This window comes from Rattus norvegicus, chromosome 6 (assembly GCF_036323735.1).
Source record: "Rattus norvegicus strain BN/NHsdMcwi chromosome 6, GRCr8, whole genome shotgun sequence".
NCBI classification, from domain to species: domain Eukaryota; kingdom Metazoa; phylum Chordata; class Mammalia; order Rodentia; family Muridae; genus Rattus; species Rattus norvegicus.
In genome coordinates, this window is record NC_086024.1 from 106,053,245 (window position 1) to 106,079,052 (window position 25,808).

The 25,808-nt window shown below is 47.0% G+C and overlaps 2 protein-coding genes and 1 long non-coding RNA gene across 7 annotated transcripts in view; 2 read left to right on the forward strand and 1 right to left on the reverse strand.

Moving 5' to 3' along the window:
* The window catches only part of Slc39a9 (solute carrier family 39, member 9), a 38,877-nt gene extending 30,387 nt beyond the window's left edge, over positions 1–8,490 (forward strand). For 2 of the 5 annotated variants that reach the window (NM_001399666.1, NM_001399665.1), the window contains 3 exons: positions 987–1,072; positions 2,091–2,225; positions 4,719–8,490. In NM_001399666.1, the coding sequence (NP_001386595.1) occupies positions 987–1,072; positions 2,091–2,225; positions 4,719–4,949 (452 nt within the window). In that variant the 3' untranslated portion in view covers positions 4,950–8,490. Of the gene's footprint in view, positions 1–986; positions 1,073–2,090; positions 2,230–4,718 lie in introns of all 5 variants that reach the window. The other 3 variants (NM_001034929.2, NM_001399670.1, NM_001399668.1) reach the window with 3 other exon arrangements.
* LOC134479447 (uncharacterized) overlaps positions 1–18,641 on the reverse strand; it is a 45,078-nt gene extending 26,437 nt beyond the window's left edge. The window contains exon 1 of the long non-coding RNA XR_010052737.1: positions 18,213–18,641. This is a non-coding gene — a long non-coding RNA (uncharacterized LOC134479447). The remainder of the gene's footprint in view (positions 1–18,212) is intronic.
* Positions 18,642–18,721: 80 nt separating this feature from the next.
* Plekhd1 (pleckstrin homology and coiled-coil domain containing D1) overlaps positions 18,722–25,808 on the forward strand; it is a 31,285-nt gene continuing 24,198 nt past the window's right edge. Inside the window, exon 1 of the mRNA NM_001127566.1 lies at positions 18,722–19,072. Coding sequence (NP_001121038.1) covers positions 18,924–19,072 — 149 coding nt within the window. The 5' untranslated portion in view covers positions 18,722–18,923. The remainder of the gene's footprint in view (positions 19,073–25,808) is intronic.

Genomic DNA, 25,808 nt, shown 5'->3' on the forward strand with positions numbered 1-25,808 from the left:
CATTTCTGGACTCTGTTCCACCACACCCTATTCAGCCAAAGTCCTATCTTGACCTTTTTTTTTTTGTCAACTTAAATACAAGCTAGAGTTATATGAAAGAAAGGAACCTCAATGGAGAAAATGGCTCCATAGGATCCAACTATAGGGCATTCTCTTAATGAGTGACTGATGTGGGTGGGCCCAGCCCTTTGTGGGTGGTGCTGTCCCTGAGCTGGTGCTCCTGGGTGCTATAAGAAAGCAGGGTGAACAAACCAGTGAGCAACACTCCTCCATGGCCTCTGCATCAGCTCCTGTCTCCAGGTTCCTGCCCTGTTCCTATTCTCACTTCCTTCAGTGATGAACAGTGACAGGGAAGTGTGAGCTAAATAAACCCTTTCCTCCCCACCTTGCTTTGGTCATGGTGTTTTTGTCACAGCACAGTTACCCAAACTGAGAGAGTCCCCATGGTATGTGAATCATCTGTGTTGAGGCCGCAAGCCTTGAAGACAGAAGGATGCATCCTTTGGAACTCTTCGTTAGTACATTCTTATTAGCTTGGCTCGTCAGTGGATGTTTGTCTTCCATACTTTTTTAAGCAATAAAGACAGCTACCTTGTGGACGACTCGGGGCCAGGTCTAAGCTCTGTGCATCTATTTTAGCACTCAAGGAGCTAAGAGTGCACATCCTATTGACCCCGTCTTTTTTTTTTTTTTTTTTTTTTTTTTCCTCGTTTTTTTCCAGACAAAATTTCTCTGTTTAGCTCTGGCTATCCTAGAACTCACTCTGTAGACCAGGCTGGCCTCAACCTCAGAGATTTGCCTGCCTCTGCTTCCTGAGTGCTGTGATTAAAGGCGTGCACCACCACCCAGCCTATTGACCCCTCCTGAAGATGAAGTTCACTGAATAGTTTCCCCAGGTCCAAGTCCTGCTCTGCTGGGCCTTGAAGCCCGTGCAGCCCAGCACTGCCTCCCTTCATAGCATCTTGTTTCCTTGTCTCCCAATTTAGCTGATGGTGTAGCTTTGGGAGCAGCAGCCTCTACTTCACAGACCAGTGTCCAGTTAATTGTGTTCGTGGCAATAATGCTACATAAGGTAAGCCAAGATCGAATATTGAACATAATTGTAACTAAAATTTGTCTTGATCTTTGTTGCATTTCTGAAATGTAGTATCTTTTTAGCTTTAAAAATGTATTTATTACATGTGTGTGCACATGAGCACACACATGCCACTGTTAGCATGAGAGAACAACTTTATGAAATTGATTCCCTCCTTATACCTTTACCTGAGTCCTAGGGTTTGAACTTGGGTCCCAAGTCTTGCAGAGCAAACACCTTTGACCCATTGCAGTATCTGATATCCACCACCACTCCCATTTTAAAATTTTTAATTGATATCCATTTAGGAGAATTAAATATGTGTGTTCAGTGCTTTTGGTTTTGCTATTATTTTTTTAAACTCATTGGAAGGGCTTTATTTTTTTTTGTATCATCATATACACAAATGGCTAAATGCTTACTGATTTTTTTTCTAAAGGTTTATTTATTTATGTATTTTATATCTATGAGTGCTCAGTCTGCATGTACTAATGCTTGCCAGAAGAGGGAACAGAGTCCCATTATAGATGGTTGGTTGTGAGCCACCATGAGGTTGCTGGGAATTGAACTCAGGGCCTCTGAAAGAACAAGCAGCCAGTCATCTTAACCACTGACCAGCCCCAAATCTCTCCAGCCTTCAGTTTCTGTTTTCATACAGTTTTGTTCGGACGGCTCAGTGGGTAAAGGCACTTGCTAAACAAGCCTGACAACCCAGTTCCCAGAGTCGTCTTCTGACCACCACACACACACTGTGGCACACAGATGGCTACAGTCACACACAGTTATAACAAGTAAGAATTAAAAATTCAAAGCAATCTTTTGTACAGTACTACCAAGAAAGATTACATACAGACCCATGTAGGATTTTCTTGTGAGAACATTGGTTCCTAAAAGGCAAGCTTGCTCTTGACCAATGCCCAGGTTTTTCATATTCAGATAACATCACATGCTTTTCTTAATGTGGAAGCAAGCCCTGCTTATCAAGTGATAAAAGGGGCTACTCTGTCGTTTCCAGGCTCCAGCAGCATTTGGGCTGGTTTCCTTCCTGATGCATGCTGGCCTGGAGCGGAATCGAATCAGAAAGCACTTGCTGGTCTTTGCACTGGCAGCACCAGCCATGTCCATGCTGACGTACTTAGGATTAAGTAAGGTAAGTGCGAGCATCCCTTGCTGTGGAGTTGAGTGTGTCTGGTTCTCTCATAGGTGTTCAGTCTGCAGCCTGTGAGCTGCATAGGGCTGAGAGCTATGAATGTGACCCAGCACAAAATCATAAACTTAATAAAACATGACACAATTTTTTTATTTCTTAGGTTATTTTATTGGTAACTCGTATTGTTGTCTATGTATGTCACAACATTCTGTCACAATATCAAAAGGCTCAACAAATCTGGTAGGGTGTCTTAGGTTAAATTTTTCAGGGACAGTATTTTCTCAAACTAAGACAAAAATTGAAAGTAAAAATCTGTATAAAGTAAGTGTCTTGATTTCAAGTTAGTCCTTTTTATGACTTTAATATTCATACAAATTGAATATCAGTTCTAAGAATATTTTTGTAAATATATAGTAGCATTTCAATGTTTTAGATAGTATCATTTAGCCAGCCATGCTTATTTTGTTTGGCAGATAACAGTTAGAATTATCCAATTTTTAAAAATGTATTTATTTTTATTTCATGTGCATTGGTGTTTTGCCTGTATGCATGTCTGTGTGAGGGTGCCAGATCCCCTGGAACTGGAGTTACAGTTGTAAGCTACCGTGTGGGTGCTGGGAACTGAACTCAGGACCTCTGGAAGAGCAGTCCTGCTCTTAACCCCTGAACCATCTCTCCAGCCCCACCATCCAACACTTAGTGCTGAGACAGGCACAGGAGGCATACAGGACAAGCCATGCAGTGGCTTCTAGTAGAGCTGGAGAAAGATGGCTGTAGGCAGCTAGGATTCCAGTTCTTTTAGTTCTTTATACCTGAACATCGCTTCAGAGTTGAGATGTCAGTCTTCAGCTTAGAGCTCACATGCTCCCATTTCCAAGCCTCATAATTCTTCTATAGCAACCATCCTTCCTAGTTTACCTAAAGACAGTAAGTAGAAGTTACGAGGAAAATCGTACTATCAGACTAACCAGGGCTGGTTGGAAGGAACTGCTGTCCCCCATCCCTCTCAGAGGGTCATTGATTCATCATCATCTCAAACAATAAATGTGTTAAAAGGAATATTGACTCTTTTGGTTTTCTGTGGTTGGCTGATTGGTGGGAATGAACCCAGACCTCCCACATCCATGCGAAACACTACACTGAACTGTATCCCCAGATCGTGCTTTCTTTCGTCTTCTTCCTTTCTGTTCTTGTCTCATTTAAAAAACTAAAAAAGAAGGAAAGGGAAAGATTTAAGAAAGTATATATGAATGATGAGATGGTTAACAATTGGTTAGATTCTGTTGATCTCGAGTCTAACAGATGAGTCTTACACAGGACCTTTCACCTTAAGAGCAATGGGTAGCTCTTTACAGGCTAGCCCCCATGCACACCTGCTTTTGAGGATGAGGATTAAGCCCAGGGCCTTGCACATGCTGGGCAAATACTCTGCCACCTCCTCACCCCTGATAGTTCCTTTTAAAATCACATGACGCCATCACCTCACTGACCGCTGTGCTTTAGAACTTTTTGTGGAGAAAGCTCCTGATGATTCTGGAAGCGTGGAGTGATAGCCTGTGTCTGGGGCAGGTTCATGAGGTTTTAACCAGGTGCCTTGGCCCAAAGGTCTACTCTTTAATAGAAAGGCTGTGACTAACTGTATAAAATTAGTAAATGGTGACAGGCACGACGGCACACTGTAATCCTAGCACTCAGGAGGCCAAGGCAGGAGAGTCCAGAGTTCAAGCCTAGCCCAGGTTATACCATGAGACCTTGTCTTAAATAAACAAAACCCAGATTAGTGAATGAAATGTATTTTAGTGCTATGAAGGTAGCTATTGCATCTTTTTTGTCTGTCTATTTGTTTTGGGGGTTTTTTGTTTTTGTTTTGTTTTGTTTTGAGACAGGGTCTTGCTGTGTAGTCCCAACTGTCCTGGAATTCACAATGTAGATCAGGTTGGCCTCAAACTTTGAGGTGCCTGCCTCTGTTCATCTTGGCCAGTCTGTGTCTCAAGCAGCTGGCTTGCTAACACAGAGGGCGCTCCCTAAATAATAGAAGAAGTGAACGGATGCTAAAATGTCGAGGTTCCATCTCGGACGCAGGTGAAACCTTCTAGGCAGTGCTTGGAAGCTGCTTTGAAAAGCGACTCTAGGTACTAAAGCTTTCGTTTCAAAATGTGAGGGTAAACTTAAATGTTCTCCTTGCAAATCATGAACATTTGAAGTAATAAATATGTTAATTAGCTGATTTTATTATATCCTTAAACCATAGTATCTGTATAATAAACATTGTGAATTTCAAATAAATTTTTAAGCTGTGATTATATGTGTCACTGGTGTTCTTAAACCTTTAGTTAAGATCTCCCCATAAATGACAGAATTTCCAATCTCAAGACGTTTCCATGTACCAAGAAGCACTGGTTATACATATTCAGATTTAATTGGGACATCTTCCTGTCTCTAACTTCGATGTGACTTGTTTGAATTCTAATTTTAATCTCTTCTAATTCACAGAGCAGTAAAGAAGCCCTTTCAGAGGTCAATGCCACTGGAGTGGCCATGCTTTTCTCTGCCGGGACATTTCTTTACGTTGCCACCGTCCATGTCCTCCCTGAGGTGGGTGGAATGGGGCACAGCCACAGACCTGACACCACTGGAGGGAGAGGCCTCAGCCGCCTTGAGGTGGCAGCCCTGGTTCTGGGTTGCCTCATACCACTCATCCTCTCAATAGGACACCAGCACTAACCAGTCAGGTTCCAGCCTCAGTCCACGGCCATTGCCATCGGGGAAGAACTAGCGTGTGACGCTCCTCACTTCCTCAGTGTCTTGTCTCACCTTGCCCATCTCCACCCCTGTTCCTAGAGTCCAAGGGAGATGAGAGTCAATCGTGGAAAGTGGGACAGCATATAGCAGGAACATCAGAATTAGACAGACTTTGTGTTGTCTTTTAAAGGGACTTTGATGTATTGAGTTTTGATGTTTCTCTTAACCCTATTCTCAGGGAAGATGGAATTTAGTTTTAAAGAAAAGTGGAGAACTTCATACAATGAAATAGTAATTATGAAACTTCAGTGTTCTGTAATTAAGCTAAAGTTTTTTCCCTTAGTATAGAGGCTCTGCCACTTTACCCATTGGTTTTAACATGGTTCTCACCATGTAAGACTGGTGCTTTAGCATCTGTGCCACAGCCTTGAGAGAAGGCGGGAACACCCATCCCTTAGATGCTAAAGATGATGGCAACTAATTTGAGGTTAGAATAAGGAAAATAAGAGCAGGAGAAAAAAGCTGAACTGAACCCAAAAGAAACATCCACTGAAAGGGGTGTCTAGAGTCATCAACAGCTCCTTTGCACGTGCCTCCCTAAATAGAGCCTGCCCTTCCTTCCAGTAGAGCAATGGAGGTGGGACTGGCTTTTGAAGAGGGGTCTGTTATCATATAGCATTTTTTTAAAAAGTATCTTTTGCAGAATACTTGTCTGTAGCACACTCTTAGTAGCCAGATTCTGTTCAGGCACAGGATTTCTGTCAAGAACAGTCTGATCACAGTGAAATTAAGGGATGTTAAATTTTCCAGGAATTTGGATAGTTACTGATATCTTGTAGTAACCTTTTTAAAAAGTAACACTATTACAAAGTATGTTGTCCTTTTCTTCCAGTCAGTGGTTCTCAACCCTCTGAACACTGCAATCCTTTAATACAGTTCCTCATGTTGTGGTGCCCTCCCAACCATAAAATTATTTTGTTGCTACTTCATAACTGTAATTTTACTACTGTTATGATCTGTAATGTAAATGTCTGATACAGGCTATCTGATATGCCACCTTTGTGGGCATCGAGACTTACAGGTTGAGAAGCGCTGTTCTAAGTATTTCTTTTAGCAGCCTCTGTCCCTCTGGCTGAGCCCTTGCCCAGAGTGGAGAGTGTTTCTGTCCACTCCGTAGCTCTTGAGCAGAAGGCGGTGGGGCTGTATCAGAAGGGAGTATCTGCTGCTGGCCTCAGTCTCCTTGAAATCATGTCTGCATCCCACTCTTCCCGTGCTCTTCCCCTCCCCAGCCTACCCCCACTGTGTACTACTACTGCTGGTGATGTCAGTCCTTGTGTGAGGTGAATTCTCACCACTTCTTTAACCATGAAGACAGCACTGTTTCTTCTTCATTTCCTTCACCTAAGTTACCTTTGTGCCCAATACAACTTTTTTACACCCTCAAAAATGTCACCTCCTCATGAGAGTTGACACAGTCACTAGTACTCTGATAATTTAAGAAATTGAGACAGCAAAAGTATTCAACAAAGGTAATTCTTCCATGTTTGCCAAAATCTGAATAAATCCTAGTCAGATAAATGTATAATACTGTATTAATTTACATTTTCTGTACCATTTCAGAAACACTTTACATAAACAGGGAGCCAAGGCTAGTTTTTTCAGAGCAGTGAGTGCAGTCATTGTGTTTTCTGTGACATCTGTGCCAGCATGCCTGTAGATTTTCTCTCCTGAATTGTCACTAGGTCAGCCGGCAGCTGTGGGGTTAAACTTGTGCGCCCTCTGCTGGCTGTAGTGGAGAAAGCAGCAGAAATGAGACGCAGCTCTGTGTGGAGGCTGGTACCCATTGCATCCCGAGCTAAAGTGTTAATGTGTGCAGTGTGGGAGTTGGGGGTGACTCTCGTAATAGGTGACTAGGAAAGGTTTGGGCTCATCTAGTCCTTCCAAAGTACAGATGTCTTGATCTCTCTAGAGGCTCACTTTGTCGGGGTGGTCCGGGTAGAAGCAGCTTCTGTCACCTTGCTCCGTGCAGTGGTCAGACACTTGTTGTGCTGGCCAGAGCCTCTTGTTCAGCAGTGCCTTGCCAACTCACTCGAAGTTGGGCTAGAATATCATGTTGGGTAGGGCCTTGGACTCTGGCAAGGAGTGAACCATCAAACGTCCAAATCTGCCTTCCTCTCTGGGCCTCAGTAGTAGTGAGCTTTCCATGCCTGGAGCTGCTGCCTGGGGACTGAGTCCCTTCCCTGCTCTGCAGGCTCAGATAGCCATATGACTCTTAATAGGGCTCAGATGCAGGAGAGGCAGCAGGAACCAGCAGAGCCTCCATCTAGTGGGGGAGAGGTCGCTCATGCAGCAGGCAGTGCCCCGAAAGCAGCCACCTTGATCGCTTCACAACACGTTTCAGTTCTGTTTTCTTCCTCCTAACTCCCTCTGGAGGTGTGGATGCCTTAATGTGCAAACACACTTGAACACATTGGTGATACTTGAGCTGCTGCCACGATTACAAGTGGAATTATGGGCTACCAAAGAAGCAATTGATGAAAAAGCATGGGCTATCCTTCCTCATGACCAAAGCAATCTTATTTGGGATTAGAGTTCCTTTCCCCCAGAATCTAGATGCATCCCCCCTCCCCAGTTCCCAGTGTTGTCAGTCTCCGAGTCAGCAGGGCAGTGATGTCCGTTTGATTCCGCTTTCCTGTGTGTGCTATTGCCAGCTTGGTTCTTACAGGCAGACTTTCTGGCCTGAAAATGCCAACGGTTGGAATGGCACTACCCACTGAGCCAAGTCAACCTGTTCTGGGGATCTGGGTCATTAGAAGAAAGGGAGGGTCTGTTCTTTTAGAAAGGGGAAAATAGATTTGTTTAAATCAGTCTGTCACCACTGGCTGGTTTTATTTTTCAAGAATTAGAGCTAGGAGGAACATAGCAGTGACAGAGCGTGTTAAGCCTTGACCCTCATGCTAGTGAGGTTCTGAACATGGGACTGTATGTCAATAGCACAAGCCTCTAAAACACCCTTACCTTTTGGGCCAGAGCCCCAGACTACTGGGGCTCACACAGTCATCGGGCAAGAGTCCTGGAGGCAGACTTGTGTTCAGTGCAGAGTGGGACGCACCCCTGAAGAGCACTGGCTGAGATACTACACAACTCAGCCTTTTTAACTCGAGACATCGAAGTTCAGCTCGGGAGAGCTGAGGGTGGGGGCTGGTGGGAAAGGACTGGCAGACAGTAGGACTTCCTTACATGTGCTCAGCCCTCACAGAGCCAAGCACAGAGACTGGCTTTGCTCTGTCTGCCGTGTCTTCCCGAAAACTGGGACTCTAATGGTAACACCATGATTCCCCTGGTTTGGTGGCCTAAACGGTGATTTTAAATGTCTCCTTTTCTGGATTCTTTGTATACATAAACTCATTCCATGGATGGCTGCCTTATAATTTTGTGTCTTTCCACTTTAATTGTGAATGGTTTAAAAATTGCTGTTTCCGATTTGTTTTATGATATTAAATTTTTATTAGTGCATACCTTATGTGAGTGGCTCTTTACTTACACATCTGCAATATTTGTATTTGGCAACCAGACCTGATGTACAAAAAAGTTGGGTGTCAGGATGTCCCAGCTGTTAAAGGCGCCTGCTGCCATGTGTAATGGCCTGACCTGAGTCCCTGAGACCCACTTGGTTGAAAGGAGAGAATCAACTCCCATGAGCTGACTTATGACCGCCACACGTGTACTACAGTACACATGCCCCCTCCAAACAAATAAGCTTGTGATTTAAACATGGTGAGGTAGTAGGCAGTCGTAAAGGACAAAAGCAAGGTACCCCTTAGGCAGAAGAGGAGAGAGGGATGGGAAATGGGGGACCCAGGATGCTATCTGCTCCAAAAGACAAATTCAGTGATAACCACCCCCTCCTGCTGCCCATAGCAGATATGACAGTAGCTTTGCCAGAAGAGAAGCAGGCAGGTGGATCTTACACCCCTTTCCAAGGGCAGAGGTGTTGTGTGAGCATAGAGGTGCTATGATCAGTTGTGTCTGCAAAGAGACTTAAACAGAGGTGCTGACTTTTGAATTAGGCCTGAGCGGGTGACAGAAGTCTCTGCTACCCTGGGTTGCCTGAGCTGCCAGGCTTCCTTGACAAGCCACAAGCACTTTGACCCACTGCATCATCAGGGCGTGTGGAGTTCTTTATTTTTTTTTAAGTTGTATTTATTAATGACATTTATTAATTGTATTTATTTATTTATTTATTTATTTGGTTCTTTTTTTCGGAGCTGGGGACCGAACCCAGGGCCTTGCGCTTCCTAGGCAAGCGCTCTACCACTGAGCTAAATCCCCAACCCCAATTGTATTTATTTTTAATGGCCCGTTCATGACTTAGCACTCTTGGGACAGAAGCAGATAGACTACTATGATCTCTAGGTGGGCTATGGAGTGGAATCTGCCTCTGAAACCAAAAATGGTACCTGTAACCCTCGAACGCGGGAGATGGAAGGAGGAGAATCACAAATTCAAGGTCACCTTCACCCTGTCGTCCCAGGCCAGCCTGGTGTGCATGAGCCCCCACTCAAAAACTATTAGTGATATCAATTGCACAAAAGAACGGATTTCATTATGTTTGCGTGCATGTATTCAATGTAATTACATTCGCCCTTATTACCATCTGTTGCCCCCCTTTCCAAATAATCTGCCTTCTACTTCCAGGGTTTCTTCGTTGTGTTTTACTCTTTTTGTCAGGTCCTCATTGTAGGGTCCTCATTTGCCTGGAACTGTGAAAACCAGGCTGTAGATTCAGAGTTCACCTGGCTCTGGTATTAAAAGCATGTGCCAGGGACCGGGGCTGTGGGGCAGGTGACCTTTTTTTTAAATTGCGGACAGAGAGGGGTTGGGGATTTAGCTCAGCGGTAGAGCGCTTGCCTAGCGAGCGCAAGGCCCTGGGTTCGGTCCCCAGCTCCGAAAAAAAAGAAAAAAAAAATTGCGGACAAAGCCGGGATTAAAATGTCGCATTTGTCTTAATCTAATTGTGCGTAGCACCATGATCTCACGTTCCCCCCTTTTTCCTGCATAATTTTGTTCCGTATGACCAAATAACATACACATTCACTCCTCTCTCTCTCTCTCTCTCTCTCTCTCTCTCTCTCTCTCTCTCTCTCTCTCTCCACCCCCACCCCATCAATCTATTGATTGGTTTTTTGAGACAGGGTTTCTTTATGTATCCCTGACTGTCCTGGAACTCATGATAGATCAGGCTGGCCTCAAACTCACAGATCCTCCTGCCTCTGCCTCCCAAGTACAGTGCTGGGATTAAAGCCACGTGCCACCACCACCAGCTCCACACACACTTCCTTCAAGCATTCATCTGTTGATAAGTGTCTAAAGTGACTCCATAACTTGGCTGCTGTGCACAGTGCCTTAGTAAACAGGTGTGCAGGTATGCTTCAGGATGCTGAGTTTAATTCCTTCCTTTGTATACCCAGGACCGGCATAGCCAGATCATCTGGAGAATACTTTTGAGGAACCTCCATGCTGACTGACATGGTGGTTTAACAGTTTGTGTTCCCAACAACAATGTAGGCTTCCCTTTGGTCCATCTTTGCCAGAGTCTTCTGTTCTTTTGGATGATGGCCTTCTGATTGGGTGAGGTAAAATCTTGGTGTTTAGACGTTATTTTCCTGATGGCCACAGACGTCAGTTTTCCACATCAAATATCTTTTCACTCATTTGTTGTCAATTTGCACGTCTTTTAAGATGTGTCTGTCCAGTTCCTTTGTTCATTCGTTGGTGGCATTGTTCTTTGGATACTATCCAGTTATTTGTATTCTGGATCTTGACCGTCTGTCGGAGGAAGAGCCAGTAGACGTTGTCTCACCTGAGGCTGTCTCTGTATTCTGGTCAGTGTTCTCCTCAACCTCAGAAACCTGCCTGCCTCTGAGTGCTGGGATTAAAGATTGCACCACTGCACCTAGCTCAGACAGTTTTGAGCTGTAGTGCAGATTGCTGCATATGGCAGTGTTCTGAGGAAGTGCATGCTACTGGACACCATTAGAGCCCCAGATGAATCTTTGGTGCCATAGGATAGATAGTGCTCAGGGTGCTCCAGATTTCTGGAAAACATCATTAAGAATACTAGCAGAGAAAGCACACTGTTTATGGTCCCTGCTACCCTGCCAAAGGGAGAGATGGGGTGCAGAGGAAAATTACAGGACCCCATTAGTGTCCCTTGCCAGGTACAGTCCTGCCTGGTCACCAGAGGGGTGACACATCACAGGGGTGACACACTACAGGGATAACACACTGTAGGCTGACAAACCACAGGGGTAACACAGTAGGGGCGATACAGGGTAGTTGGGAATTTCTGTGTCTCTTCACTCTAGTTGCTATCGGGTGATTTTTCTCTCCCCACCCCGAATTCCTGTCTCCCTAAATTCCTGACAGGAGACTAAGGAGTCCCTCATTCTGTGCTTCTCAGCAGACTCCTGCTCCCACCATTCCCCTGCAGTCTGCTCACCTTGCCTCTAACCTCCCCAGTCGTCCTGTGCTCTCTTCTCCTGAACTATAAACAAGGCCCTGCCCACTGCCCTCTCTGCATAGACTTCTATTGTTCTCGTCAAAAACCTTCATTTTTGTTTAGAACTTATTTTATATGTATGCTTTGTCTCCATGTATGTTGGTACCATATGCACTTCTGTTACTCTCAGGACAAGAGGGTTTTGGATCTCCTGGGACCAAAGTTAGGGATGGTCATGAGCCATGTCAGTGTTGGGAATCAAACCCAGGTCTCTGAAAGAGCAACAAGTGTTCTTGACCACTGAGCCATCTCTCCAGCCCATGGTTTAGGGCTCAGAACAAAAGGTATGGAGGGATAGAAAAGGCAGGCCTGGTTTATTCTAGTGTGTTGCAGCCGTTGCTCTACTCAGTACATGAGCAAGATTGGGTGCTTTTGGGGAGTTAGCCTGAGTTGACTACAGACAAATTTATGTAATACTTTGAGAACCAGAAATTAACCTTCTTTGGGACTTGCACAGCAGTCCAAGCTAATACAGTGTTGAGTGTTGGAAGACCCTCTTCCCACTTAAGACAGGATCTTACTATGTAGCCCAAGCTGGCCCTGAATTCATGATCTGCCTGCTTTAGCCTTCCAATTTTTGGGACCATAGGTATGCACCACCACACCCTGCTATAGGGCCCCCTTTTGATATACGAGCTCTAAAGGGTTTCAAAGTAATTTACCTTCAACCTTTTTATTGAGTGAGGATGGAGCTAACACTGGGGCCTAATCACTGCTATTTGGCCTGCTAAATTGGGCATTCAGTTCTACATGAGGAACCAACCCACTGGCTCTCGCTCAGGGATGTTTTGGTTGAGACTATAACAATAAATGACTGATAGGTTTACTAGCCAAACTCAGCATACCTGGCCACACCCAAAATAAAATATCCATGTTCTTAGAAGCTAAATTAAAATGTGTATTTTCATCCACATGGTACCCTCAAGGGACATCATCATAAGCATTTCTGAGAATGCTGCTCTGGTGTTGCCCTGGGGTTCCAAAAGCCCATATTAGTGTTGGGAAGTGGCAGCCCAGTGGGGCATGAGGTGCTCCAGCTACCCCTGAAATGTCTGCGCTGGCCTCCTCGGGTCAGAGCACCCGTGGGTGGTTGGGGCAGCAGACCGACTGACCGTGAGAACAGGCTCATCTGACAGACTAGTGCAAGGGAGCCAAGGTAGGGGCTTTCTAATGGGGTAGCAGAGTGGCTTCAGGTGAGCATCCCCCTGGGGGGCGGGGCCTGTGGAAACCCTCATCACCTAGTCAAGGCAGCCTGTCTGTGGTGTGTGAACCCCACTTTACCTCCTGCAATGCTTAGCTCTAACGTCAACCTGACACAGCTAGAATCATCTGGGAAAAAAGTCTCAGTGAGGAATTATCCAGATGAAGTTGGCCTACTGTAGGGGTTCCTGTGGAAGGCTGACCCGACTGTTAAATGGTGGTAGATGGTACATGGACTGGGCTCTGTCTGACCTGTGTGAGTAAAAAAACTATCGAGTACTAAGCGAGCAAGCAATTATGCTCTCTGCTCTTGGTCGTGGATGTGACGTGATTGGCCCCTTGAGTTCCTGCCTTGACTTACCCAAAATGGACTGTAATTTGGAATTATAAGAGAAATCACCACCACCACCACCACCACCCTCCCATGTTGCTTTTTGTTAATGTATTTTACCACACGACAACAGGAATGAAACTAGAACGAAGCATCTCTCCATGGTTACTCTGGAGGCAGCCATGCCTTGTTCCAGACAGAAAGTCCAGTCACAGAAGGAATAGAACACTCCAGGGGAGTGACATGGGGAAAGGCATTACCAATGTCATTTAACCTGAGTCTGAGCAGGACCAGGAAGGGAGGAGGACAACATTCTAGACCGAGGGAAGGGCAAGTGGAGAAAAGATACAAATGGGTATGACAGCCTTCCAGAACATCAGAACTGGCGTGGCTACTCTGTTGGGGAAGAGTTAGAAGGTGGGGTGTGTGTGAAGAGGGCAGGCCACAGGTATTAGAGCAGAAGGTCAGGAGATGGGGACCAGGTCAAAGCAGTGGTGACCAGCAGAAGATATGATGCCAACAGGTATGGTTGGCTTCAGGCTTTTAGATCAGAGATGATCTTCAGGCTTTTGAGATGAGAGACAGCCAGTAAGCCTGGACTGTGGATGACCCTAATGTGCGAGAGAATTCAAGTGGGAAATGCATGTGTCTAGCAGGGCTTAGAGGGTAAGAAAGCTGAGGGTGTCGAGCATCCTCTCACAACTAATGTCTAGGCAAAGCCAGGGCCTAATGCTCCAAATTTGGCCTTGAACGGTGGCTTCCAGAGCCATCTGCAGGCATTCTGCAGGTTCCATTTTAGAGAGGAGAGGAAGCCAATTGCCAGAGACATTGGTCTCCATTTGGCCGGTCAACAAAAACAGAAAACCACAGCACCTGACCAGGAGCTGACCAAAGATGCACCTATGAAGTGAGCATTTACTGAGTGCCTACTGCATGTCCTGTCCCTGCCCCGAAGTAGCTCAGATCCAGAAAAGCAGCAAACACAGAAGAGAAACTCCAAACCGAGCAGACAGCCTGCTGGAATAGAAGATTAGGCAAAGATTCACTGTCGCCATAGGCACCTGGAGCTGCTACCTCAGCCTTGTGTAGTGGGAAGGTCTAGATTCAGAACAAATCAAGATATCCAATTGGCTGCCGGTCCTTACTCGGCCTGCATAGGAAAAGCCTAGCTATGTAACCTCAGTGAGACGGTGTCTCTTATGAAGCCAGGTCTGATCCTAGTTGTGATTCTCCTGCTTCGGGCTCCTGAACACAGATGACAGAAGTATTTTCTCCTGAGTGCTAAGTAACTTAAAAAGCAAATGAACAGTGCATCAGGGTCTTAGAAAACAAAAACAAGCCGAACTCCAAACCAGAAGACAGAAAATAATGAAATAGAGACTAAAAAGATAGAAAACAATGAAACAGTTCTTTTAAAATTTTTAAAAGATTATATACATGAATGTTTTGCCTGTATGTATGTACGTGTACCACATGTGTGCCTGATGCCCATGGAGGCTAAAAGAGGGAACTGGGTCCCCTGGAACTGAAGTTACAAGTGGTTGTGAGTTACTGTGTGGGTGCTGGGAACTGAACTCTTGTCCTCTGCAAGAGAGCAACAAACACTCTTAACCACTGAGCCATCTCCCCTGCCCCAAGAGTTAGTTCTTTGAAAAGACAAACAAGATTGACAACTTTTAGCCAAAGTCACAAAAAGAAAAAGAAGACCAGGGCTGGGAAATGGCTCAGTATTTAAGGGCACTGGCTATTCTTCCAGAGGGCCCAGGTTCAATCCCAATACTCACATGGCATCTCAGAACTGTCTGTAACTCCAGTTCCAGGGGATCTGACACCCTCATACAGACACATGCAGGCAAAACACCAATGCAAATGAAGGAAGGAAGGAAGGAAGGAAGGAAGGAAGGAAGGAAGGAAGGAAGGAAGGGAAAGGAAGGAAGGAAAGAAGGAAGGAAGGAAGGAAGGAAGGAAGGAAGGGAAAGGAAGGAAGGAAAGAAGGAAGGAAGGAAGGAAGGAAGGAAGGAAGGAAGGAAGGAAGGAGAAAAAAGAAAGGAAAATTAGAGTGGCATATACTGTTAATCCCAGCACCCTAGAGGCAGAGGCAGGAGGATTTCTGTGAGTTCAAAGTCAGTCTGGGGTCTAAGTGAAGTTCAGGTCTGGCTACACAGTGAGACATTGTCTCAAAAAAAAAAAAAAGTTAAAACTGAAAAGCATGGGGGTAGGCATTTGGTGCTGTCCCAACAGATACCACTGGCATCCAGGATCATTAGGGAATATTTTGAAACCTGTGTTCCAAAAAGATGGAAAAATCTAGAAGAAATGGATAAATTCCTGGAGACAGATGACTCACCAAATTTAAATTAAGAGCTAGATAAACTTTCCTAATCTTGAGTTTTCTCATTGGTGCAACTAAGAATAAAGATGTTCCCCTTTGAAGCTCGTCACAATTAGCTGAATTAGGTAAGTGGCAAGCAGCACATTAGGAACAACAGCTCTACATCTAACCGGGAGGTTGGGGAGCAACTTGAGGAAGCCTAGGTTTCCACCCTGGTCTCATTTGATTGCTAAGACTGAGCAATCCTGGCCAAACGTGGCAGTATAGACCTGTAAATACAGCCCTCCAGAAGCGGAGGCAGGAGGATGACAAGTTTGAGATCAGCTCAGCTACACAGCAAGATTCTGTCACAGAGGTAGAGGTGGAGGGTGAGGGAGGGAGGGAGGGAGGGAGGGAGGGAGGGAGGGAGGGAGGGAGAGAGAGAGAGAGAGAGAGAGAGAGAGAGAGAGAGAGAAAGAGAATGAATAATGCTTAGGAAGCCCTGACCTTGGCCTGCAGCCCTGGTTTGTTTGTTTTCCACAGAACTCTCAGTGTGCATTAAGACTCCCAGGGAACACACAGAAATGGAAAACCTTTGCCCACGCCTAAGCTGGCATCATCAGGGCTGTTTGAGAACGACTGAAGTACCCCATTGCTCGTTTCTTACAGTTTTTCTACCCAACATCAGCTGCTGTTAGTTGAGGACTGTCCAGATGTTCTGCATGCAGATGAAATGAGCAAAAATTGTTGTTGCTTTTTGTTTCTCTGCCATTGAAGAAACTCAGCTCCGTTTCTTCCACTGCAGAATGTTTTCCAGGCGCCCCCGGGCCTGCTCAGCCCTTTCCCTTGAAGATTTTCTCGTGAATAGTTCTGTTCATGCCCTAGCTCACAAGCTCATCAATGGTGTTTCCTACAAGGCCAGAGCGGCTACTGACCTGATTGGGGAGATAATCAATTTGCTAAAAGGATATCAAGAAGGCCAGAGAGCCAGGCCTGAGGGGAAGTTTCCAGAACAATACCTCAAACCCTGCACAGGGCTACCGAGCATTAGGTGCTGCTGTCACATGCAGCCAGGTCTGACCCCTAGTGATGACCCCTGCAGCTGGCATCCTTGCTCCTGCTGTACCAGGAAGCCACAGTGACTATTGGAAGCAAGTCAGGTAGGTACCTTAGCCATCTCCTTCCCTGAAAAAGTGCATGCCTGTGCGGTTGGCTTCCTTGCATTTATGGCCTGCTCCAGGGAACACAGGACCACAGGCTGTTGGTGCAAGTTTTGTTTGTTTTATTTTTGTATCTACAAAGAACGGGATTCCTAAAGTAAGCAACGCATCTAGGCATCAAGATTATAAACTTGAGGACCTGCACAAGACCAGAGCTGTAATTCAATAGTAGAGTGGGTGCCTAGCATTCGCAAAGCTCCATGTTTAATCCTTGTAAGACCGTAGTCTTGTAGACTATAGACAAGCCGGGCAGGTAAGACGCGGCTATGACGGTGAGGTCTCCAGAGGATGTCCTTTAGGGCATTCCGATCTCTAGTAGGTGGGTTGTTCTGATGCTGCTTGTACTCAAATGCTAAATTCTGTACTCCAAGGTCTAATTGCCTCAAGACAAGATCCTCACACGCCCCAGCTTTTGTTATCTAAACCTTGTTCTCCAGGTTATGTCACTGGTTAATAAGGATACCTGCAGCCTGTAGCTGGGCCGAAGAGAGGCTGGTGACACTTTGGTTCCTCTGAGGCAGAGAAAACCCAGAGAGAGAGAGAGAGAGAGAGAGGGGGGGGGGGGGGGGAAGAAGAAAGCCTCGTGGGGGAGGTGGGTCATGGGGGAGCGCATGGCCCTGAGGGCTGGCCAGCTGGAGTAGGAGCAGTCCAGGGAGAACAAGGCAAATGATATCTCAGAGTTAGTGACAGGGAAGTAGACAAAATAACATAGAAGGTTGATATCTGCCCAGCTCTGATGCTCTAAGGCTTATAAAAATAGAGGTTTTGTGTCTTTTATTGGGGAACATAATGATCTAAGGTGGGGTAGAAACCCCCATGTAATAGTTATAACACAGGCCAGTTATTTCAAGACGTTAAACAAATGATGAAAACCGAGAAAAGTGATTGTGGCTTGACTGGAGAATGGTGCAGGGACTGGAAAACTCTTTACCTTGCGTTGGGTGGTGGTCACGTTGTGCATGCATTTATCAAATGAGCCCTTGAGATCCGGTATACTTAGTACACCTTAGTGTTGTTTGCTCAGGGCAAATTCATAAAGTCTGGGCAAACCAATATGGCTCTCAGATTACCCATTTATTTGCAAGCTCTGTCGAATTTTTACTTCTCGGTTTCACACAGAGGGATCTCATATCCTGAGGGAGCGAAGTGGTTTCGCTAAGGGCACAGGTCAATCACGACTGCCTCCGGCCAGTGACTTTCCAACCTTGAAGAGTCTAGAAGGAGGAGAGAGAAGGGAGCGGCTCCTGAATGCAAACAAACCCTTCAGCTTTTAGAGTGCCTTTCCACTTAACAGAGAAGGAGGTGAGGCAGTCTCCGGGCCTGGCCATAAAGAGATGCAGTCAACAAATGTCTACACCACAGCCAGAGCGGAAGTGGACAGAGCAGGTAGCCCTGGGGAGCACAGGAGGCGCACAGATAAATCATGAACACAAACTGCCATTGACAGTTTGAGATTGACACTGAGTGCCAAATGCCAACACAGACTGCCAAGTGTCAGGAAAAGAAATCCGATCTGGTCAGGCAGACTTGTCCGCGCAAAGTGAAACCCACCTGCGGGGACAGGGACAGGGCCATGAATCTTACTGGAACCTCTTTTCGAGGCGGGTCCTTGGGCACTTACCGAAGTCTTAGCTGGCCACCGGCCTACCAACCAAGAGGTAGTAAAGTCTCCGCTTTACAGGTGAGAAAAACACGATCCAGCGGCTAGCCGAGCCATATAAAGCTTGAGTTGGAACCGCAAGCGCTGTTCCCTACCACCACACCCAGAGGCGAGCAGGTGGCAGCGGAGTGACTCCAGCCTAGCACGGAGCGCACCTGGCCAGCGCTTTGATATAGGCAGGACGGACCACAAGGAACTGGGGGAGCGTTAGGAGCCCGAGTGGAGGTGGGGAAGTGCAGTGGCCAAATCCCGGGCCGAGTGTCCGACCAGGACCCTGCAGACTCACTGAGCTAGTTCCTGCAGCCGGCGCCAGTCCTGATTGGCGCTCGCGGCCGGCCTGAGCCGCTCACCTGCCACTCCCAGCCAATCCAGGCCACCAGAATTGAGGCTGCCCGCACAGGAGGGGAGGAGGGGGTTGATGCTGCGAGCCTGCGGCGGAGCTGCCCTCCCCGCGGAGTTCCCTCCCAGCCGGCGGCGCTCCGGAGATTCGCCCCAGCGGCTGGCTAAGCTTCCCGCGCCCCTCCGCTCACCGCCCCGCTCGTCGGGATTCGCGCCCCGACGGCGTCCCCTGCTGCCCGCACTGGCCGTGCCCACTGCTTCCCACGGCCCTCCCTATCCCTTCCAATCCCACGAAGGGAGTGGGTCCTGCCGGGGCAGAGTCTTCTAGACACGATGTTCACATCTAAGTCCAACTCCGTGTCGCCATCGCCGTCCCTGGAGCAGGCCGACGCGGACGCGCTGGACATCAGCACCAAAGTGCAGCTCTATGGGGTTCTGTGGAAGCGGCCGTTCGGGAGATCGTCGGCCAAGTGGTCCCGGCGGTGAGTTTTGTCCCCGCGTCCAGACCTCCCCTACCCACCTTGGGCAGGACCCCTCCTGCTCATCTAGTCACCGCCCTGCCTCAAGCCTTCTGCTGTGACCTTGACCTGCCCAGTCTGTTTCTCTCTATGCTGTTCCCCACCAAAAGATGCGACTTTAATTGGTCGCGGGAGCTAGAATGGAATCACCGGCGGGTAGATGCCAGGAATTCTCTGTGGAATGAACTGAGTCCCGAGTCCCAAGTGGCGAGGCTGTATGTGGGCTAGAGATTGAGGTTGAGTTGGGCCAGTCTGAAGAAGGAGAAATCCCATCCCAACCAGAGATTCTCCAGAGACCTCCACAGCCAATTCCATCTTTCGTCGAGGCTTTAAGTGGGCTGGGAAATGGGTACCTCTCTCCTTTATCCATTCATGCATCCTCACATGCTCTTAAGCAAGCCAGACCACTGCCGTTCTGAAGTACTCAAGAGAGAGGACCACAAACCTTCTCTAAGGAGTTGTGTTGGAAACCCCTCCAACTGTGCCTTGCCATGACTGAAGTTGGAGTGGGAGAGAGGATATATTGGTCCTGTATATTGATGTTTGGGGAGGTGTTGGGGAGACAGAACAACCCTGGCCCTGTTCTCAGCAGCAGGCTCTCTGCCTCAACTCCAAATGAAAGCCCAGATGCCAACGGGGCTCCCCCCCCCCCCGCCCGACCCCACTCCCGGAGCTGAGGACCGAACCCAGGGCCTTGCGCTTGCTAGGGCTCTACCACTGAGCTAAACCTGAGCTAAATCCCCAACCCTCACCAACGGGGCTTTCTATGGCCATGACAAGTGTTGGGAGAAGGGGCACTCCCAGACCCGGACTTGCAGGAGCCCCAGAAAGCTGTCTGCAAGTGCAATTGGCCATTTTCTGCACAGCTTTCATCTTCGAGTCAACAAAGATTTCCTGCGGTGTCTAGAAGACTCAGACTTTGTCCTGGTCCCTCCCTGGAGGGTATGAACGTTCTTGGAAGCGTGGCCCCTTCTCCCTCCCACACCACGAGTCTGAATGCCTCTGATGTTTTTCAGGGCTTCAGGTCACGGGCATGTGGTAGTGGTTAGTTCTGATGTTCAATTCTGATGAATAATTTAACATTCCTGTAAGACCTAAGGACGAATGGAGGTGTGGTTGGGATTTCACGTTTTACAGAGCCGATTTCATACACTTTTATTACTTCTGCCTGATTTCTCTCGGGGACTTAATGGGATTCAGGCTCCCTTGAGTGCTTCCCAAGTTGAGTTTTTCTCTGATGCTTTAAGTGAAGGTTCTGAGCAGTGTGAAGGTTATATGAGAGGCTCACAGGGCTGAACTGTCTGGACTGCAACCACTGATGGCCAATAGCATCATGTATCTGCCACAGCACTTGAGTGTGTGTGGGGTGGGGGGGTGGGGTGCGGAGGTGGGGGAGGGACTATTGTAGACTCCCTGTAGAATATCCTGAGCACTACTGCAGACAGCCATCTCTCTCCATTGGGTCTGATTCTGTCCCAGGTTCTCCTGAGTCGTCATTTAAGACTAGCCTTTCAGGCATCTTCACCCGATTGTATCCAGTATGTGGTAGGAGCCTTGGACCCATCAGGCTGAGTCTCCTGGCTCCCTTTTCCACTGTAGGTGTGTGGGGGAGGGGGGGTAGGGGAAGTTGCGGGGGACCTGGCTCCTACATACATATACAGTTAATTTGGGGCTGATAGCCCAGGACACTTGGAGTTCAGACCCTAAGTCTCACACAGCTGCTCAAAAACAAACCAGTCAGTCTAAGTCAAAACAGGAAGTCCAGGGCCAAGTTAGCTCTGTGTCCCTTGAAAGAGGCCAGGCCGTCACCTCTGTCTCATTCCTTGCCCAAGAGCTCCCTGTGCAGACAGACTCTCCCTCCTCAGAGTCTCAGAAAACATCCTACCTGCCAACTCTAGGTCTTTGTTCATGGCCCCTCCTCTGAAAGAACACCTCCCCGTCCTCCACCCCAACACACGATTTTCCCTTGAGTCAGCAACAGTCAGTCAGAAAATCAGAGGGTGCAGAAGAGTGGAGTTGAAGCTCAGCCAGCCTCCTCTTGCTGCCCCATAGGGCCTCTGGGTTCCACTTTCCCATTTGTGAAGCGAAGTCTCTGGACCTCAGATAATTAGTGGCCACAGGAAGGCTTGGGACAGGACAGTCGATACCAGCCACTGCAGAGGCTTGCCATTAGAGAAATTGATGCCCTAGTGGGCAACTGAGGGGAAGAGGCCTGGAAAGGCTCCATGCTGCATAAATAACCACTGGGCAGGATGGAACTGGCTGTGGCTGGCTGAGTTCTTTAAAACTCTTCTCCTCTGGTCTGTCATAGTGGAAGCTTTCAGTACCCCACCACCTCTACCCAAAAAGCAGTAGGAAGATGCTCTCATATTGTTAGCTTACTTTCCTGTGGGCAAAGGGAGGGGAGAGAATCAAAAGTATTCATGAACAGTGAAAAGAGAATCTTGAGAGGGGTCTAGAGGGTAAATTGACCTTCTCTTCCTCTTGGGGTAACATAAACACAGATACAAAGACCTGAGTCCTCTGAACAGGAGGAGGGGATGGGGGATGCTCTTGGCTTCAGCCAGGATCAGCAAGAGGGAGATGGCTTTCTGAGACCTTCTGAGGCCACGATGAAGCCATCCAGGACTCAACTCACTATCCTTGCTTGGATCCCATAGCCTACACCATGGATAGGTCCCCACTGCCCTTTTGAGAGTGAGGTAACTTCAGCTCCAAGATCAAATGCCACAGACATCTACATCCTGCATCTTATCCTCACTAATCCCCAGGAGGTATCCTCCTGTCAGGTGCTGTATAATTTAGGGGGAAGTTGGCCCACTCCTCAGACTCACTGCCCCAGGCCCAGCCTTCTCCACTGCTACATACCTTCAATCCCACACACATGGTCTTTGTGGGCAGAACAAGCTACACATACAGGAAACTGTGGCAACATGGAGGCTGAGGGGGGTGTCATGGAAGGGTGAGCTCCTTCAGGCAGATTCTGCTCTGTTTTCTGAAGCCTGTTTCATTAGACACTGATTTCAGTTTTTGTGTGTTGATTTTAGATTTTGTTTACTTAAAATTTACATCTGTGTGTGTGTGCCTGCTTGTTTCTATGGATACCACGTGTCTTAGTCAGGGTTTCACTGCTGTGAAAAGGCACCATGACTAAAGCAAGTCTTTGAAAGAACAACGTTTAATTAAGGCTGGCTTACAGGTTCAGAGGTTCAATCCATTATCATCAAGGTGGGAACATGGCAGCGTTCAAGCAGGCATAGTGCAGGAGGAGCTGAGAGTTCTACATCTTCATCTGAAGGCTGCTAGTGGAAGACTGACTTCAAAGCAGTTAGGATAGTGTCTTAAAGCCCACACCTACAGTGACACACCTACTCCAACAAGGCCACACCTCCTAGTAGTGCCACTTACTGGGCCAAGCATATATAAACCACCACATTCCACTCCCTGGCCCCCGTAGGCTTGTTCAAACACATGAGTCTCTGGGGACCATACCTAAACATAGCATAATAAAAAGTATATTTAGTCCAACTTCTAAAGTCCCCATAGTCTATAAGTCTCCACAATGTTAAAAGTCCAAAATTCAAAGTCTCTTCTGAGATTTATCCAATCACTTAACTTATCCAATTCCCAAAGCCAGACAGGAAACCAGTTGGGCAAACTCCAAACTCTGCATCTCCATGTCTGACGTCAAAGTGGTCTTCAGATCTCCAGCTCCTTTTTCATCTTTGTTGACTGCAACAAACTTCTTTCTCCTGGGCTGGTTCCACTCCTATTAGGAGCTTTCCTCAGCAGATAGCCCACAGCTCTGGCATTTTGAAAATCTTGGGTCTCCAAGGTAGCTTCAGTGTTACGGCTTCCTGTTTCAATGTATAGGATCCACACATGATCTTCTGGGCTCTTCCAAAGGGCTGGCATCACTTCTCCAGCTCTGCCCTCTGTAGCACTCAGGCAGATCTACTCCACTGCCAAAGCTGTTCTTGGTGATCATCCCATGATACTGGCATCTCCAGCGCTAGGGTCTTCCACTGCAACTAGGCTTCACCAATAGCCTCTCATAGGCTCTTTTCATGGTGCCAAGCCTCAAAATTCTTTGCATGATCCCTTGTTCTGGGCCATCAATTGTGCCTGAGGCTGCACTTTCACCAATGGCCTTCCATGGCCTCTCACAGTGCCGAGCCTCAGCTGTTCTCCATGACCCTTTCAGGCCTTCAAAACCAGTACCACCTGGATGACTCTTACACATTATCAAATACAGCTGCAGCACAAGGTAGAACTTTGACTATCTCTGGAGTACAACTTCTTTGTGCTCTCAAAAACACTTCCCAGATTTCACCTCAGTGACGCTGCTCTCTTCTTAATCACCACTAATTTCTTAGCTCCAGCTGACCAGCACCAATTGTACCAGTAATCCCTTCTATTTTAGAAAGTCAGAGCCACGTGGCCAAAGCTACCAAGTTCTGCTCCTTGCTGGGGCTGGAACATGGCCCCCTTGTTCTATTTTACATTATCACTGGCTTTCTGTTTTCCAACTCCTTCAGTGCCTAAGCTTGACTGTCCTGGAACTTGTTCTGTAGGATGACTTTGAACTCAGAGATCCACATGCCTGTCTTCTAAACACTGGGATTAAAGGTGTGGTCCACCAAGCCTGGATTTAAGTTTTTCTTCACCTAGAAAGTGCTTAAGGCTAGCCTTGAACTCTGAGATCTGCTTGTCTTTGCCTTCTAGTATTAAAGGCTTGTACTACTATGCCTGGACCTAAACTTAGCTGGGTGGTACTTGCCCCAAGGTCACTACTCCCTTAATTCAATTTAATATCCTTGAACACAGGATTCTCCATTTCACTTCCAGCTTCCCCTTTAATGCTCAAATATATTTCATATTTTTCCTTTCTCAGCTTGTTTAAAATGTTCTTCATGAGACTTAACCGGAGAACAAAGTCTATGATGGGTGTTTCTGAGACTTCCTTTATCAGTGTAATTAATCTGAGTCTCTTCACCTTAGCCTCAGGAAGACTCTTCAGACAAGGGTAAAAATTAGCCATATTCTTCACCAAAATACCACAAAACAGTCTCTAAGCCATGTACTGAAATTCTTCTCCACTGAAACCTCTTGGGCCAGGTCTGCACAGTTCAAATCACTCACAGCAACAAAGTCTTCCATATTCCTTCTAGGATAGTTCATTAAGCCCCATTTAAACCATTTCAATATTTTCCAAAACCAAAGTCCCCAAATCCACATTCTTTTGAACAAAAGCATGATCAAGCCTATCACAGCAATATCCCACTCCTGGTACCAACTTCTATCTTAGTTAGGGTTTTACTGCTGTGAAGAGACACCATGACTAAAGCAAGTCTTATAAAAGACAACAACATTTAATTGGGGCTGCTTACAGGTTCAGAGGTTCAGTCCATTATCATCAAGGTGGGAACATGGCAGCATCCAGGCAGGCATGGTACAAGGCAGAGCTGAGAGTTCTACATCTTCATCTGAAGGCTGGTAGCAGAATACTGGGTTCCAAGCAGTTAGGACTAGGGTACCTACTCTAAGAAGGCCACACTCCCTGATGGTGCCACTTACTGGGCAAAGCATATACAAACCATCACACCATGTGCATGCAATGCCACTTTTGGTCCAAACTTATGCATGTTCCTGAGACCTTCCCCGCCTCTCTCTGAACTCACCCATCATACCTCCTCCTTTCTGCCCTCCAGGATGTTCCCAGCTTCTAATTTCTCTCCCCCACCCCATCTACTCCCACAAACATCGAAGATCTCAGTAGACTGGCCTAGCTGCTGGTGGTATTAGCTCTGTTGTTTTTCTTAAGATTTTACTTAATTTTATTTTGTGCATATTGGTGTTCTGCCTGTACATCATGTACATGCAGTGCTTGTGGAGGCCACAGTGGGAATTAGATCTCCTAGAACTAGAATTACAGATAATTATGAGCTGATATGTAGGTGCTGGGAACTGAACCTGGTCCTATGGGAGAGTAGCCATCACCCCTAACCACTGAGCAATCCTCCCAGCCCCTGGCTGGTCCTTCTTTAACAAGATCTGTTTGGTGTACACTGCATCTGTGTTCTGAACAACATTTTCCTCTGCCTCCACTAGATATCTCATGAGACCAGTGTTAACCACTAAGCTCTGGGTTAAGCTCTTATGTTCAAGAGCACAGGGTGTAGGGAAGCCACAATATCATGTTAGGTGACACCTATGCCTATCCTGTCACTCAAGCTAAAACCCTGGCCACAGTGTCATGAAACTTAGGCTGCCCTGCCCTGGTCTAACTATTCAGCATGCTTTGCTGATTTTAGCCTTATGATAACTCTGGTTCACCCTTTGTCTGGCTGTGACCTCCTCACAAGGCCACCTCTCTAATTCTAAGACCTCCCAGTACTTGTTTGATATCTCTGCAGGGTGTGGGGTAGGGGAGGGGAAGGCTGCCTGCTCTCGGGCCCTACTCACAAACTTGTGCTTTCTCCTGTCCTCCCCCCATACCCTGGCCACATAGCCAGGGTTAGCAAATAACTTATCTGCACATAACACCAGGGATATTTTGATAACCTCGAGCACACTGTTCTGTACATATGTCCTTCTCTGTCTAGAAAACATTTCTTCCTCCTCTACTGCCTCCCAACTTCTTAAGACATTTCTTATTCTTTAGAAGCCCAGATCACGAGGCTGGAGAGGTGGCTCAGTG